We start from the raw sequence: 14,154 nt of genomic DNA, 5'->3' as shown, positions 1-14,154 counted from the left end.
CTTGCTGACAGACCTGAGGATCTAGGCAGGGACTGGGCTGGCGTCCTCTAACCCAGCTCCTGGCTGTGTTTCCCAGTGGTGATCTCAGTAGGAGAACATAGAAGGTGCTGCACACATACGCACTGAGCTGAGCTCCACAGCGATATAGTCATGTTCCTAATGTCACTCATTTTATTTTTCTGTTTCTAACAGCTTTTTAAGAATCAAATATTTATGTAAACACACTTACATCACAACTACTACAGAGACAGGCAAGTCACATAAATAGCTCCCGACCATCATCATTAGTCACACTGTCACCTCACGTCACACCCCTTCCTGACGGGGGAAAGGCAAGCCAAGCCCCTCGGTGCCCAGGTCTCCTGGAAAGACTACGGCAAAACTGACCATGACCCATCAATTGCTAGGTCCTCTGAATTTATAAGTTTACTCCTAGAAATGTAACCCTCAAAGAACACTTCAATAAAAGAAAATACATTCATTATTGAGTGTACTCAGTATTTAGACCATCTAAACACCCATAGCAGGGAGTAGCAACGTACCCACAGTTCCAGGGTGTGTTGCCAAGCAACCCAGTGGTTATGAATGTTTAGGAAGCAATACTGAGAAGGAAGAAGGAATAAACAGTGGGCACAGGAGATCCAACTGCGAGCACTGGGAGGCCCTGGAGGGAGGCCCCCAAGGGAGCGCCGCTCACCTGCAGGCGTGCACGACCACCACCAGCTTGTTCCTCTGCGAGCTGTGCCGGATTGTCAGCTGAATCTGCCCCAGGGGAGACTGTCCCAGCGTCGTCCCACTGAGGAAACAAAGCGGGAAGTCACAGCTCTGCCCGGACCTACTCCCCGAGTCACCGCTCCGACTCGGTAGGAAAGCCAAGCTCACTCATGCAGACTAGAGGACACACCGAACCTGAGGACAAATCAACCAGTCAAATCCTACTCAGCTGAGGTTAACATAACTTAATAATTAAAAACTGAGAGCTTGTTCAGTTAAGGTCCAAAGCAAAAGGAGGCATGGTCGTCTCCTAATTACAAACCCCGATGCTGTGGCCTCTGGGCCCGTCACTGCCCACATCTACGCGTCCTTTCTCAGAACCCCTCATCCTGGCTCTGATGCTCGCCGACAGGGCATCGGTGACATCACAACACCCCCCTCAATTTCTGCTTCTCAAGGTCAAAGCACAGATTCTAAGGTAACCAATGACTGCCTGGCTCAGGGTCCCCCAAGACCAGCTCCGGTGAAAAAGCGGTTTCTTATTTAAAATTCTATTTCCTTTTAGAGCAAGAGAAGGGGAGGGACTGATTTCTTTTCTCAAAAATAAGTGGCAGTGAGAAGGTGCGAAGGAGACCAGTGCACTGAGCATGTCACAGAGGCCACACATATGCCTGCTTCCCGACACCAAGAACACATGCTTCACCTCAAGGGCACCTTCCTTCCTTCCACTGAGGGGACAAGACTACCATCTGAAGCTGTGGTGCCTGCAGACTGTTTTTCCTCCTTATCTAGGGATCGTGGGGCTTAAGTAAGAAATCAAAAGCGATGGGGACCAGCAGTGGGTGCTGAGCAAACCGGAACGAATAGAGCCTGCTCCCACTGTCGGGCAGCTCAGCTCTGGACCTGCCTTCCTGCCCTGAGGGCAGCAGCACTAGAGCCTCTGCAGTTCAGGGGACCCGCGACCCCATCGCCATCTAACCGTTAATGAGCCGAAGGGAGGCCTGGAAAACGGCAGGCTCCCCTTTGAAAGGGTGCCGCCCCTGAGCCTCTTAGCTGCTGAGACAGCCTCACAGCACATGGGCGTGCGCTGCCTGGGTGAGAGCAAGAGAGCATCTCCTTACTTCTCCAGCTGCCGCAGCCTCTGCCGAAGCTCCTGCGTGGCGATGGGCAGCGATATGTCCGAGGCTATGCTGGGGGTGGGCTCCTTGATGAAGATGTGGCTGGGGGAGCCGGTGCCGCCGCCATGGAGGCTAGAGGCGCTTCTGCCCAGGTCTCGAGGCCCCTGAGGGCTGGTCTCCGCAGGCTGGGCTCTGTCCTCCACGCTGGACTTCGCACCGCCTCCAAGGACTGGAGTGGACGGGGCTGGGCTGCTGTCCCCAGCGCCTGGTGACATGGACACCTGAGACCTGACAGATACTTTTCTCCCTCCTTTGGAAACTGAGGGTCGCTTTACTTGAGCTGAGTGCTGGTGGTCTGGAGACCTGTCTTGCTTTTCGAGGTGGAGTACCTAGAGGTGGAAATAAATAAGTTAAAATCAGTGACACTGGTAATAGCCTGATACATGAATGCTTTAGATCTATTCACTTGCCAATTCATTTAAAACTTAGCATAAAACAATATGGACAATCTGGTCTACCTGTTCACCTGTTCTGTTATTAAAGTAATACGATGTTACAGAAAGCTTTAAAAAACAAAGTTTAAGTGGTCAAAGTATCACTTCTATGATGTACACATCATTTCTGTGTATTCTCTTCAGCCTCTTCCATTTGCACAAATTTCTGCACAGTTGTGGGTGATGTTATCACTGGAAGAGCCTGAGTTGCTGCCCTGCACTGCCTGGTCCCTCGTCCTACCCAGGTGGAATAGTCTCGCCTCCACCAGCAACCCTGGGGAAGGATGAGAGTCATGGACACCTCTACCCAGCAAAATTACCCCAAATTCCTAGCATCGATGGGGGAGCAGCCCATGCCCACATTCACTTTGCTAGTTTTTAATATTTACTTTATTTTTTTTAATCCTCACCCGAGGATATTTTTCCATGGATTTGTAGAGAGAGTGGAAGAGAGAGGGAAAGACAGAGAGAAGCACTGATGTGAGAGAAACACATCAATTGGTTGCCTCCTGCACGAGTCCTGACCACGGCCTAGGCCGGGGAGGACTCTGCAGCCGAGGTATGTGCCCTTGACCAAAATCAAACCCGGGACCTTTAGGTCCACAGGTCGACATTCTATCCACTGAGCCAAACTGGGCTTAATATTTACTTTTAACATACACAACAGTCCACTGAGCAGAGTTAGACTCCATACGCTCCTGCATTCTGCGGTCACTGTGATGGCTAGAAGTTTTTCCTGCTTTTACAAAGTAAAGCTGCAGCAGCCAGCTTCATATTCATGGTCTCCCCACACTGTGCATTTTAACTGAAAGTCCGATTTCCAGGGGGTCTGGCCCCAGGGCTCTGTGACCTATGGCCTGGAGACACTGTCAGGAGGGGCTGTGCCCACCAGGTCCTGACTGGGACCACGGAGCACATTCCACAGCACCCCACACACCAAGTTTGTCTTAATTCCTTAAAAAGGTGGTTCTCCATTTTAATTTGCATTTTTAAAATTAGTGAGTTTCAGCATTCTCTCATGTTTGCCAGTTTTATTTTTAACTAGTGGCCCGGTGCATGAAATTCGTGCACGGGGGAGGGTGTGTTCCTCAGCCTGGCCTGCACCCTCTCCAATTTGGGACCCCTTGAAAAATGTCCTGCCAGTTTACAGGGATTGGGCCTAAACCAGTAGTCGGACATCCCTCTCGTAATCCGGGACAGCTCTGCCCACACTGCAGCCACCGCTACTGCCTCAGCCACTGCCTGCCCAAGATCCATGGCTGTGGGGAGAGGGCCCGCGCCCACACCCCGCAGAGAATCAGCTGGGAGGGAGTGCTGTTCACTGGCAGTGGGGCCAAGGACCAGTCCCTGGACCCCGCCAAGTGGGCCCAGCTGCAGAGGAGCCTGGATAAGAAGCTGGGCGAGCTAAGGAGCCAGAGGAGGAGCAAAAGGAGGGAGAAGGAGATGTGAGCGGCCCTCACACCCTCCGGCCTTGTCTTTGCAAATGCAAGTGGGAGCAAGCGGCTGTCCATGGTGCTTTCTGTGCCTTATAGCTGCTCTGGTGATGTGACCAGGGCTGCATGAGCAAGCCAGAGGCCTCTGGGAGGGGGTGGGTCCTCGGGCCCAGCATGCCATGCCTTGCGCTGGGGTGGGGGCGGGCTGCAGTGGCTGTTCTCTGGACCTCCTGGGGAGAGCCGCCCCAGGTCTCAGTTTTGTTGGCACCAGGGCCCCCTGGGGCTCTCCGAGGTCCCTTGCCAACTGCCTTAAGAGAACCTTTAAGAGAGGTTCCGGGAGTGCGGGTTGCGGCCTGGCCTGTGCCCCGCCCTCCTGCCCTCGGATCGCCATGGCGATCGAGGGGCGCAGGCCTTCCCGCCCTTCAGTTGCCATGGTGGGGGTCCGGGATTGATGCCTGGCCTGCACCCCGCCCTCCCGCCCTTTGATCGCCATGGTGGGGGTCCGGGGTTGCTGCCTGGACTGCGCCCCGTCCTCCTTCCCTTCGATTGCCATGGTGGGGGTCCGCGGTTGCTGCCTGGCCTGCAACACGGCCCACCCTCCCTCCGATCGCCCTGGCAATCGAGGGACGCAGGCCCTCCCGCCCTTCAACTGCCATGGCGGGGTCCGGGGTTGATGCCTGGCCTGCGCCCAGCCCTTCCACCCTCTGATAGCCATGGCGGGGGTCTGTTGCCACCTGGCCTGCACTCCGGCCCTCCTGCCCTCCAATTGCCATGGCGATCAGGGCCGCAGGCCAGCCGGCAACCCCAGCTTTCCCATGGCGATCACCGCCTGGGGGGTGGGGAAAGGCGGCCTTTGCCTACCCCCCAACTCTTGCCTGCCGCCTGGGTTGCTGATCACCATTCTTCAGTCCTTCCCCTTTTGCCTCTCATCATTGCGAGTATGCAAATTAACTGCCATCTTTGTTGGCGGTTACCACCATCTTGGCTGGCAATTAATTTGCATATCTCACTGATTAGCCAATGGGAAGGGTAGCAGTCGTACGCCAATTACCATGTTTCTCTTTTATTAGATTAGATACTTCCTTAGATGCTTACAAATGAATTATTATCTTTTGGACAAAAAATTTGGGGTAATTTCTACCATCTTGTAGAATTTTATTAAATTCTCTTCTGAATGACTATTGAAGATTTAATCTTAGCAGAAAACTCTGCTGACCCCGATAGCATACTTTCTGGACCAAAGTCTAAAATGCGGTCAACTACACCCACCTGAAGGCGAACGGACCCCTGGGCTGCTCAAGCCACCAGGACACTCTGCTTCTGTTGGAAGTCGAGTCCAGGCCTCCATCATCTCCCTGAGTTCCCACATGGGCAGTGTTATCCATGCTCCCCTGTGCCATGTCCACGTCCACCTTGTCCTGAGCCCTGTGGCTGTCACCGTGATCACCGTCCACCTTGTCCTGAGCCCTGTGGCTGTCACCATGATCACCGTCCACCTTGTCCTGAGCTCCGTAGCTGTCACTGTGATCACTGTCCACCCTTGTCCTGAGCCCCATGGCTGTCACCATGTCCACCTTGTCCTAAGCCCTGTGGCTGTCACCGTGATCACCGTCCACCTTGTCCTGAGCTCTGTGGCTGTCACCGTGATCACCGTCCACCTTGTCCTGAGCTCCGTAGCTGTCACTGTGATCACTGTCCACCCTTGTCCTGAGCCCCATGGCTGTCACCATGTCCACCTTGTCCTAAGCCCTGTGGCTGTCACCGTGATCACCGTCCACCTTGTCCTGAGCTCTGTGGCTGTCACCGTGATCACCGTCCACCTTGTCCTGAGCTCCGTAGCTGTCACTGTGATCACTGTCCACCCTTGTCCTGAGCCCCATGGCTGTCACCATGTCTACCTTGTCCTAAGCCCTGTGGCTGTACTGTCCACTGTGGAAGAGCACCTGAGAGCTTTGCCATGGTAGCCTGTGCCCGTGCACCCCGTGCTCCCCTGGGAGACTACAGTACCCTGAGGGCGACCTTCATCTTCAGAGTGCTGTTTGGACCTGAGTTACTGAGCTGGAATCGCTGGTTCATGGTCATGTCATCGCTGGTGAGCAGACGGCTGAGTGGGATCTTCAGGTTCCCCAGGCAACACTGATGTTGTTCATCTTTGACCTGGAAACACACCACAGAACACACTGACCTCCGCGGGTAAAGACACACGTAGAAAGGTCCAAATCCAGTCTTTAAAAACACACTTCAACCATTTCCTTAGGCAGTGTTTCCTTAAATGATAACAGAAAACCTCCTTGGGAAGACAGGGCACCTTGGAATGAGTGATGCTACACTGCATCTGCGCCACATGTGTCTGTCACTTCCTCATCACACATTTGTGAGCGAAAAAGGACACTATGGTTAGGAGTCCATTAGGAGAACCTCTAGTTAAGAGGCAGCAATCTGAACAAACCCGAAGAATAGAAAGAAACGTCTTAAACCCTGTGAAAATGATGACCATGCACATTTGTATAATGTGTCAAGTTTGACTGATGACACTTGTTTATGGAGAAAAAATTTCTTGGTATTTTTTAAGCCTTCTCTATTCAAAATCTACACATTTGTTTAGAACAGGGGTCCTCAAACTACAGCCCACGGGCCACATGCAAATACAAATATTGTATTTGTTCCCGTTTTTTTTTTGTGTGTTTTTTTTACAAACCCTTGTGTCGAGGGCTGACTTTCAATAGATCGCAGCGAGGGAGCTGCTCTGCTACGTACGAAACCCCGACCCAGAAGCATCTTCGAATGGTTTAGCGCCAGGTTCCCCACGAACGTGCATTGCGTGAAGGGCGTGGGGGCGGCCCCCTTTCCGGCCGCACCCCGCTTCCCAGGACAAAGGGCTCTCCGCACCGGACCCCGGTCCCCACGCGCGGCGGGGGTGCACCGCGCCCGCGGGGGGGGGGTGGGGGTGGGGGCGACGGCCCACCAGCGGGGACGAGCGGGGGACCAGCTATCCGAGGCCAACCGAGGCTCCCGCGGCGCTGCCGTATCGTTCCGCCTGGGCGGGATTCTGACTTAGAGGCGTTCAGTCATAATCCCACAGATGGTAGCTTCGCCCCAACCGTTTTGTTTTTTACTTCAAAATAAGATATGTGCAGTGTGCATAGGAATTTGTTCATAGTTTTTTTTTAAACTATAGTCCGGCCCTCCAACGGTCTGAGGGACAGTGAACTGGCCCCCTGTTTAAAAAGTTTGAGGACCCCTGGTTTAGAAAATTTATAGTGTCTCCTTTAAATGCAGGGCAACTCCTGCCTCCTGAGCGATGCTCTGCGGCATGACCTCTGCAGCAGGAACAGCTCCTGCTAGACCGCTCCTGCTAGAGAGACACAAAACAGTTCATAACCAAACAGAGGAAGAGCCTTCACAGGCTACATGAGACGGTCAAAGGAGTTATCTAAGATGAAAACCTAGATGCCTGATTGCTAATTTCTTTATAACCTGTAATCCAAAAGCTTTTTTATTTTTTAAATGTGTTTTTATTGATTTTTATAGAGAAAGGAAAGGGGGAGAGAGAAACATTGACTTGTTGCCTACTACATGCACCCTAACTGGGGATTGATCCCGTAACCTGGGCATGTGCCCTGACCAGGAAACAAACCGGTGGCCTTTCGGTATATGGGATGATGCCCAATCAACTGAACCACACTGGTCAAGGCTAAAAGCATTTTTAAAAGAAATAACTGTGGCCTGGCTGGTGTGGCTCAGTGGTTGAGCATTGAGCTATGAATCAGGAGGTCATGGTTTGATTCCTGGGGCAAATACCTAGGTTGCAGGCTCAATCCCTAGTAGGGGGCATGCAGGAGGCAGCCAATCAATGATTCTCTCTTATCATTGATGTTTCCACCTCTCTCTCCCTTCCTCTCTGAAATCAATAAAAATAGTTTTTAAAAAAGAAATAATTGTGATGTTGTTTACTGAACTTTAAAAGCTATTTTTTAAAATTCAAGATCCAGTTAATACAGATTGTTTTAAGGATGGTGCAACTTATGAAGGAAAAAGGAGCTAAACAAATACAAAAATTAGCTAGACAGATACATGTTGTATAAAAGGGAATGTGGCCCTAGCTGGTTTGGCTCAGTGGATGGATTGAAGGGTCCCGGGTTCGATTCCGGTCAAGGGCACATGCCTGGGTTGCAGGCTCGCCCCCAGTAAGGGGCGTGCAGGAGGCAGCCGATCCATGATTCTCTCTCATTACTAATGTTTCTCTCTCTCTCCCCGCCTCTTCCTTTCTCTCTGAAATCAATAAAAATATAACAAAAATAAATAAAACCTCTCTTCTATAAAAAAAAAAAGGGGGGGGGGGAATTTGAAAACATAAAACACGCAGAGAACAATGAACACGGCAGTGACCAGGCACTCTGTGGGGGAGACGTGAGGCCCCCAGGGCAGGACATGACCCTCGGGCCTCAGGTCTCAGGGGCTGAGGAACCCATCAGAGCAGCACAAGATAACAGCAGAGGCCCTTCAACTTCTCAAAGCCTGAAGGTTGGAAAGGAGGCCTTGCAAAAAGAAACACGGGAGCCAGCATAGCCGAGCCTGGGTATTCGTGCGCCTGCCCCTGGGGTGACCGTGCAAGCTGGGTGACCCCCTGTCCTTTATGCTAAGGTGAGGTGAGAGGAGGACGGACACAGCCTGGGGCTGCAGGCGGGATCCAAGGAGCACCCGCCAGCTCCTCCTGAGGGTGTCATTTCTGGAGGTGATTTCTGCTTTGCATGATGGAGTAACAGGAACCGATTCACCATCCCACCTCAGCTTAAAAACAAGTGAGGTGAGCCTGACGACTGACCTGGTCACTGCCGAGAGCAGTGATTCCCAAAGTGGGCGCTGCAGCGATCCAGGGGGGCGGTGATGGCCACAGGTGCATTTGTTTTAACTTTTTTTGTATTACCTTTCTATTCTGAGTTCAATAAATAGTTTCATAATTTCAAACTTCAATGTTTCTAATTTACACCTTTCTTTACTATATTTTACGAAAAAGGTAGAAACATTAATACATATATCTTTCTGTTTAATTGCTATTAAAATTTAAAAAAAATTAATTTCCAGGCGGCGCTGAGTAAAGGGGGCAGTAGGGAGCCACTGGCCTAGAGAGTCCAGGCCATGGTGCCGGGATGGGGATCCCACAGAGGCCAGCGGTCCCCCTGTGTTGAGGACACAGGGAGAAGCAGTCATAGAGCAGGAGGTGCCAGAGAGGGGGGAGCCCCAGAGAGCTGGAGGCCCCGAGGACCCCTGCATCTCAGCCAATGGGCACATGCGAGGGAGCAACCACAGGAGGACGCAAGCCCAGGAGGAGCAGAGGACAATCCCAGAGCACGTGGGGCTGCAGAAAACCTGGTGGCGTGTGGGGCATCAGATTAGGGCCCCCAGATCCCAAGGCTAGAGGCTGTCGGGCTGCCTAATAAAGCTCCAAGTATTCCCAAGTACCTTCCCTCCAGATGAGAATAGAGCTCCAAAATATTTAAAGACACACTAACCCCGCACGCAAACATGTACAATTACCAGGCAACCAAAGAAGCAGTCATTGCCGAAACCGGTTTGGCTCAATGGATAGAGCGTCGGCCTGCGGACTGAAGGGTCCCGGGTTCGATTCCGGTCAAGGGCATGTACCTTGGTTGCGGGCATATCCCCAGTGGGAGATGTGCAGGAGGCAGCTGGTCGATGTTTCTGACTCTCTATCTCTCTCCCTTCCTCTCTGTAAAAAAATCAATAAAATATATTTTATTTAAAAAAAAAAAAAAAAAAAGAAGCAGTCATATCTGATCCACAGATCCAGCAACCACACAGACAATGGGATTGTGACATGCACAGAAGCTGTCACACCCAGGCTACACACACGCAGGAAGGCAGAGGAAAGACATGGAAAACTAAAGATCCAAACTCAGCTTCTAAGATGAACACCGGGAAGGCCACAATACACAGGATGGGGCTGACAGGTGAGACATTTGAGGGGAAAAATGGGAGAAGGAATGTTCAGGCTCCTCATCAGAAACAATGTGAGAGGGCAGAAAGTGGAAGAAAAAAACAGGTAGCCAAAATGCTGTATCTTGTGAAAATATGAAGGCGAAACAGACTTTCCAGGCACACAAGAACTGGACGAGCCCATTGACTGGCCCTGCAGGAACAGTGACAGGGCCTGGGTAGAAGGGAAATTGCTTCTGCCGGAACAGAGCAAGAACCTGAGTGGCAAATATGTGGCTAAATAGGAAGAACTACTTTCTAGATTTCCAGAAAGGTCTTTAAAATATAATTGACTGTTTAAGGCAAAAATAATAAAATATATTCTGGGAGAGTGGAAACAGAAGCATGCCCTGGAAGGTCCTTATACCTCTGGAGGCCAGTGTGTGGAACAGAGGGACCGGAACCCTAGAGCAATCACTAATTCACGCGACACCAAGCACAGAGCTACAGCTGATAAACCAAAAAGGAGGTAAAGTGCAGTTATACAAAATGCTCACTCCCAAAGAAATCAGATTAAAAAAGCCAAAGATAACAAATGGGCAAATAGCATGGTAGCAGATTTAAATCCAACCACATCAACAATAACTGTATGCTGTCTATAAGACATCACCTTTAAATATAAATTACAAGTAGGTTTAAAAAAAGATGAAAAAAATAAGCATGTTAACTTCAATAAAAAGAAAGATGGGATAGCTATACTAATATCAAGCAGTCGATTACAGAGTAAAGAATATCATTTAATTGAACCGTAAAGGAAATTTTTATAATGATAAAGTAATCAACTCGTCAGGTGGGCATTATAATTCTGCATAGACTCTTGGAAAAATAAAGAGGAGAGAAAACTTCCCAACTCTTTCTACAATCATCATCCTGATCCACAAGCCGGAGAAACAAAATGATAGATCAGTGTCCTTCTGGACTCAGGTGCAAACATTCTTCACAACATTTTAGCAAATTAAATAGATCCATAAGGAGGATACAACGTGATGACCAAGTGAACTCATCCCCTAATAAAGGTTTGCTTGTGAGGTTCCCTAATGTTAAATCTTGAAAACCAAATAAAGGTGTGCATTATTTAACGTCTGAAAGTCACCATATTTACAAACTTGGGAAAGCTAGATGACACCTCAGCAGTTGCAGAGAAGCCTCTGATAAAATTCCACGTTCACTATGACAAAACTCTCAGCAATCTAGTGGCAGGAGAAGGAAACGCCCTAAAACTTCAGGCTTCGTGCTGCAGGTCTAAGGCTCCCCTGGACCCGAGGAGGCAGAGGGGGCTCCTCACAGGGAGGCCCGAGGCCGGAAGGGCGAGGCAAGACAAGGGAGGCAGAGGCAGCGGGATGGAAACACAGAAGCAGACGTGTCGTTCTTAGCAGACGACAGGACTCCCTGTGTAGAAGGCCATCCTGCAGTATCCTCGGAAGCACTATGGAACTAGTAAGTTCAGCAGGGCTGACAATATGATGCCAGCGTACAAATCAACTGCATTTCTAGATACCAGTAACATTCCATCAACAGTCTGAAGTTAAAAAAATTACTGATTATGGTGATGGGTCCATAAATTATACACTTTAAATATGTGCAGTTCATTGCATGTTAATTATGTTTCAATAAATCTTTTAAGAATGCAAATAAAATACCTCAACTTCAAGGTCCTGGCGCTTCGGATTGTGAATGAAGAAAGTGAAGTTTTCCTCCCACACAGGTTCATTGGTTTTGTACCGAATCTGAAAGAAATATCCCCCAATCAGCTTTTAGCTCTGTGGCTCCTTTCTGTGTTTATCAGTTTATGTGTTTGGAAGCTAGGGATGACTTTAATTAACTCCAAGACACATACTTACTGAGCACGTGCTGTTATGTATCAGCTGTGGAAAGTATGCAAAAGACAGTCCCGAGCTTTTAGAGTGTGCCGGGCAGCGCCCCAGAGACCCCAGCCGTGTGCCCTCCCAGTGGCAAAGGCCCCCTGTGTGGCTTGGCCCTCCTTGGGCTCCCGTGGCTGCACAGCTCTGCATTCAGGAAGCTTCTCTAACGAACTGTGAGCAGGTGAGTGTGAACAAAGGCCTGTAACTTTAAACAGTTCCTGAAATGCTTCTCTCGCATCAGGAAAGTGGGACCTACTGCAGCAACGGCGATGTCCTCTCAACAACTCCCGACAGAATTGCATTTGTTACATTTTAAACAAAATATTTATAGAACATTCGAAGAAAACTTTCCCCTACCCATGAAATCAAGCAAAAGCATATTCATGATATTTTTAATGTTGTGTTTTAAAGTGAACAATATATTTGTTACCAAATTAAGTAGCTAGTAATCTATGAAATGACTGATTTGAGAAAAAAGAAAGATATGGAAAATGGGGGTCTCAACACCTGCACCATCCCCTGACGCGGGTCACCACCTGACAGGCGAGAGTGACAGGGACGTCACAGGAAGTGGTCAGCACACAAGGCCTCACCTTGCTCTCCTGGGCCTTGTGACCGACTGACATCTGCACCAGCGGGTTGGGGCTGCTGTTTATTTTCTTCCCAGACTATCCAAAAACAAAAAGACAAAATCAGTAACAAATACCCTGACAGAGGCTGCTGATCATGAAACGATTGGCTACACTAAGTCATTGCTATTTGCTTCTGAGACTGCAGTTTACAGGGACTATCTGGGAGTAACTGGGAAAGGGCACAATGCCCAGGTTGCAAGCTTGATCCCCAGTGAGGGACTTGCAGGAGGCAGCCTATCAATGATTTTCTCTCATCATTGATGTTTCTATCTCTCTCTCCCTCTTCCTTCCTCTCTGAAATCAACAAAAATATATATTTAAAAAAAAAGAGTATATAATGCAGAACAGTTCTCTAGTTGGAATAATAAAAATACTACAAAGTGTCAGAAACATGTTTTCACATTTTAAACTTAGTATCTTCTGTTCAAACATGTAGCTATCAGATATCAAGTCTCACTGGCCAGCGCCTAAGTAATTTTGACTGGAAGAATAAACAGCAATCTAGAATTGCATTAAATTAAGCAGTATGAATATAATTTTAAAAATTGTAAGAAGCATATATTTTAGCTGATAGAAGAAAACATAGTAAAACACAACTATATGGGACATGAGGTTTATTTATAACTTAGTCTCACAGAAGATTCAATTAAATATCTGTTAGTGGAAATTAATTAGATCACAAAAATGTTTTTAGTTAAACAATTTTAAAGTCAATCCACAACACTGCAGCAAAGATAAAAATAAGCATCAAATTCATGATTATTGGAATAAAATATTACTAGCCCACACCTACTGCGATAATCTATTTTCTGGTTCATCTTTTTGATGTGAATGAATTCTGTAAAACGAAATAAATACTGTTAAACAATTCAAAAGCTACAGGCTACCGTGGGAGAGATGCCGCTTGCCCCCTAAGTCCACTTTCCCTCTTCCCTGGACGATAGGACCCTGGCATGTGAACTGGGCCCAGGCCTCTGCAAACAAAGCTTCTATTTCTGAACCTCCCTTGCAGTCAGGTGTGGCAGGTGCAGTCTGGCCTGAAAAGGGGAGGCATCTCCCGCCCCTTCCCAGGGACCCCCTTTTGGATGGAGGTAGCGAGCAGGCAGAGCTCCTGCCAGATTCTGGAATGCTGGAGGGAAGTTACCTCTTCTTGCTGAAACCAAAACTTCTCTTGAATCTGACTCAGAAGCTGAGTATATTAACTAATATACTTACTTCATCTTTGAAAAAGTAGCCATTCATTCCTAAAAACTTATAATATTTATAAGACTTTTTTTTTAAACTTTCTACTTTGAAAGCAATGAAACTCACAATTGCTGACTTTATGTGCCTGCTTTTGGGAAAATCGAGGTATTGGGGGAATGGCTACTTCCTTGGCCCACTTAGCTTGCTTCCGTTTTCCTTCTGTGCGTGCATGTGTGTGACATGGTGGAAATCTGTGTATCCTAAGCCTAAAAAGTCTTTAATAAGTATGAAATAAACACTAACAAACCTTTACTGACATGTTTTCTTTCTTTGTGGTACGTAAAGTAATGATGTATCTTAAAATAAATGACATTTTAGATTCCAAATCACTAAGTTTTCTACTATGATTCCACATTTGGCACAACTCAGAGACACAGATATCATGAAGCTAAGTCACGACTTCCCTGAACTTACAGCTCAATTCCTTACCCCTTGATTAGTGAGACCCACAGTTCATCTAGTTGAACCCTGGTTCTCAGTTCTATAAAATGGGCATGATACCATTTCCAGAAGCTAGCTGTTAGGCGTAAATGAGGTGAAGTAATAACCATTAAAATGAACATATTGGACAAGCTGCATGGAATCCTTTCCATGCATGATCTCATTTAACGTACTCACTACTCCAGCAAAGAAGACACTGTCACTTCCGTCCTATAAAT

The 14,154-nt window shown here is 48.4% G+C and overlaps 1 protein-coding gene across 2 annotated transcripts in view; it reads right to left on the bottom strand.

Moving 5' to 3' along the window:
- The window catches only part of ESYT2 (extended synaptotagmin 2), a gene marked incomplete at its 5' end in the record, with an annotated part of 73,351 nt that overhangs the window by 4,979 nt on the left and 54,218 nt on the right, over positions 1-14,154 (bottom strand). For both annotated transcript variants that reach the window (XM_081101856.1, XM_081101857.1), the window contains 5 exons: positions 698-796; positions 1,836-2,221; positions 5,767-5,916; positions 11,397-11,483; positions 12,212-12,286. In XM_081101856.1, coding sequence (XP_080957982.1) covers positions 698-796; positions 1,836-2,221; positions 5,767-5,916; positions 11,397-11,483; positions 12,212-12,286 — 797 coding nt within the window. The remainder of the gene's footprint in view (positions 1-697; positions 797-1,835; positions 2,222-5,766; positions 5,917-11,396; positions 11,484-12,211; positions 12,287-14,154) is intronic.

The sequence above is a fragment of the Myotis nattereri genome, assembly GCF_964212035.1.
Source record: "Myotis nattereri genome assembly, chromosome: 11".
Classification (NCBI taxonomy): Eukaryota; Metazoa; Chordata; class Mammalia; order Chiroptera; family Vespertilionidae; genus Myotis; species Myotis nattereri.
Note: the sequence above shows the minus strand (reverse complement) of the source record. Positions and strands in the feature narration are given on the sequence as shown.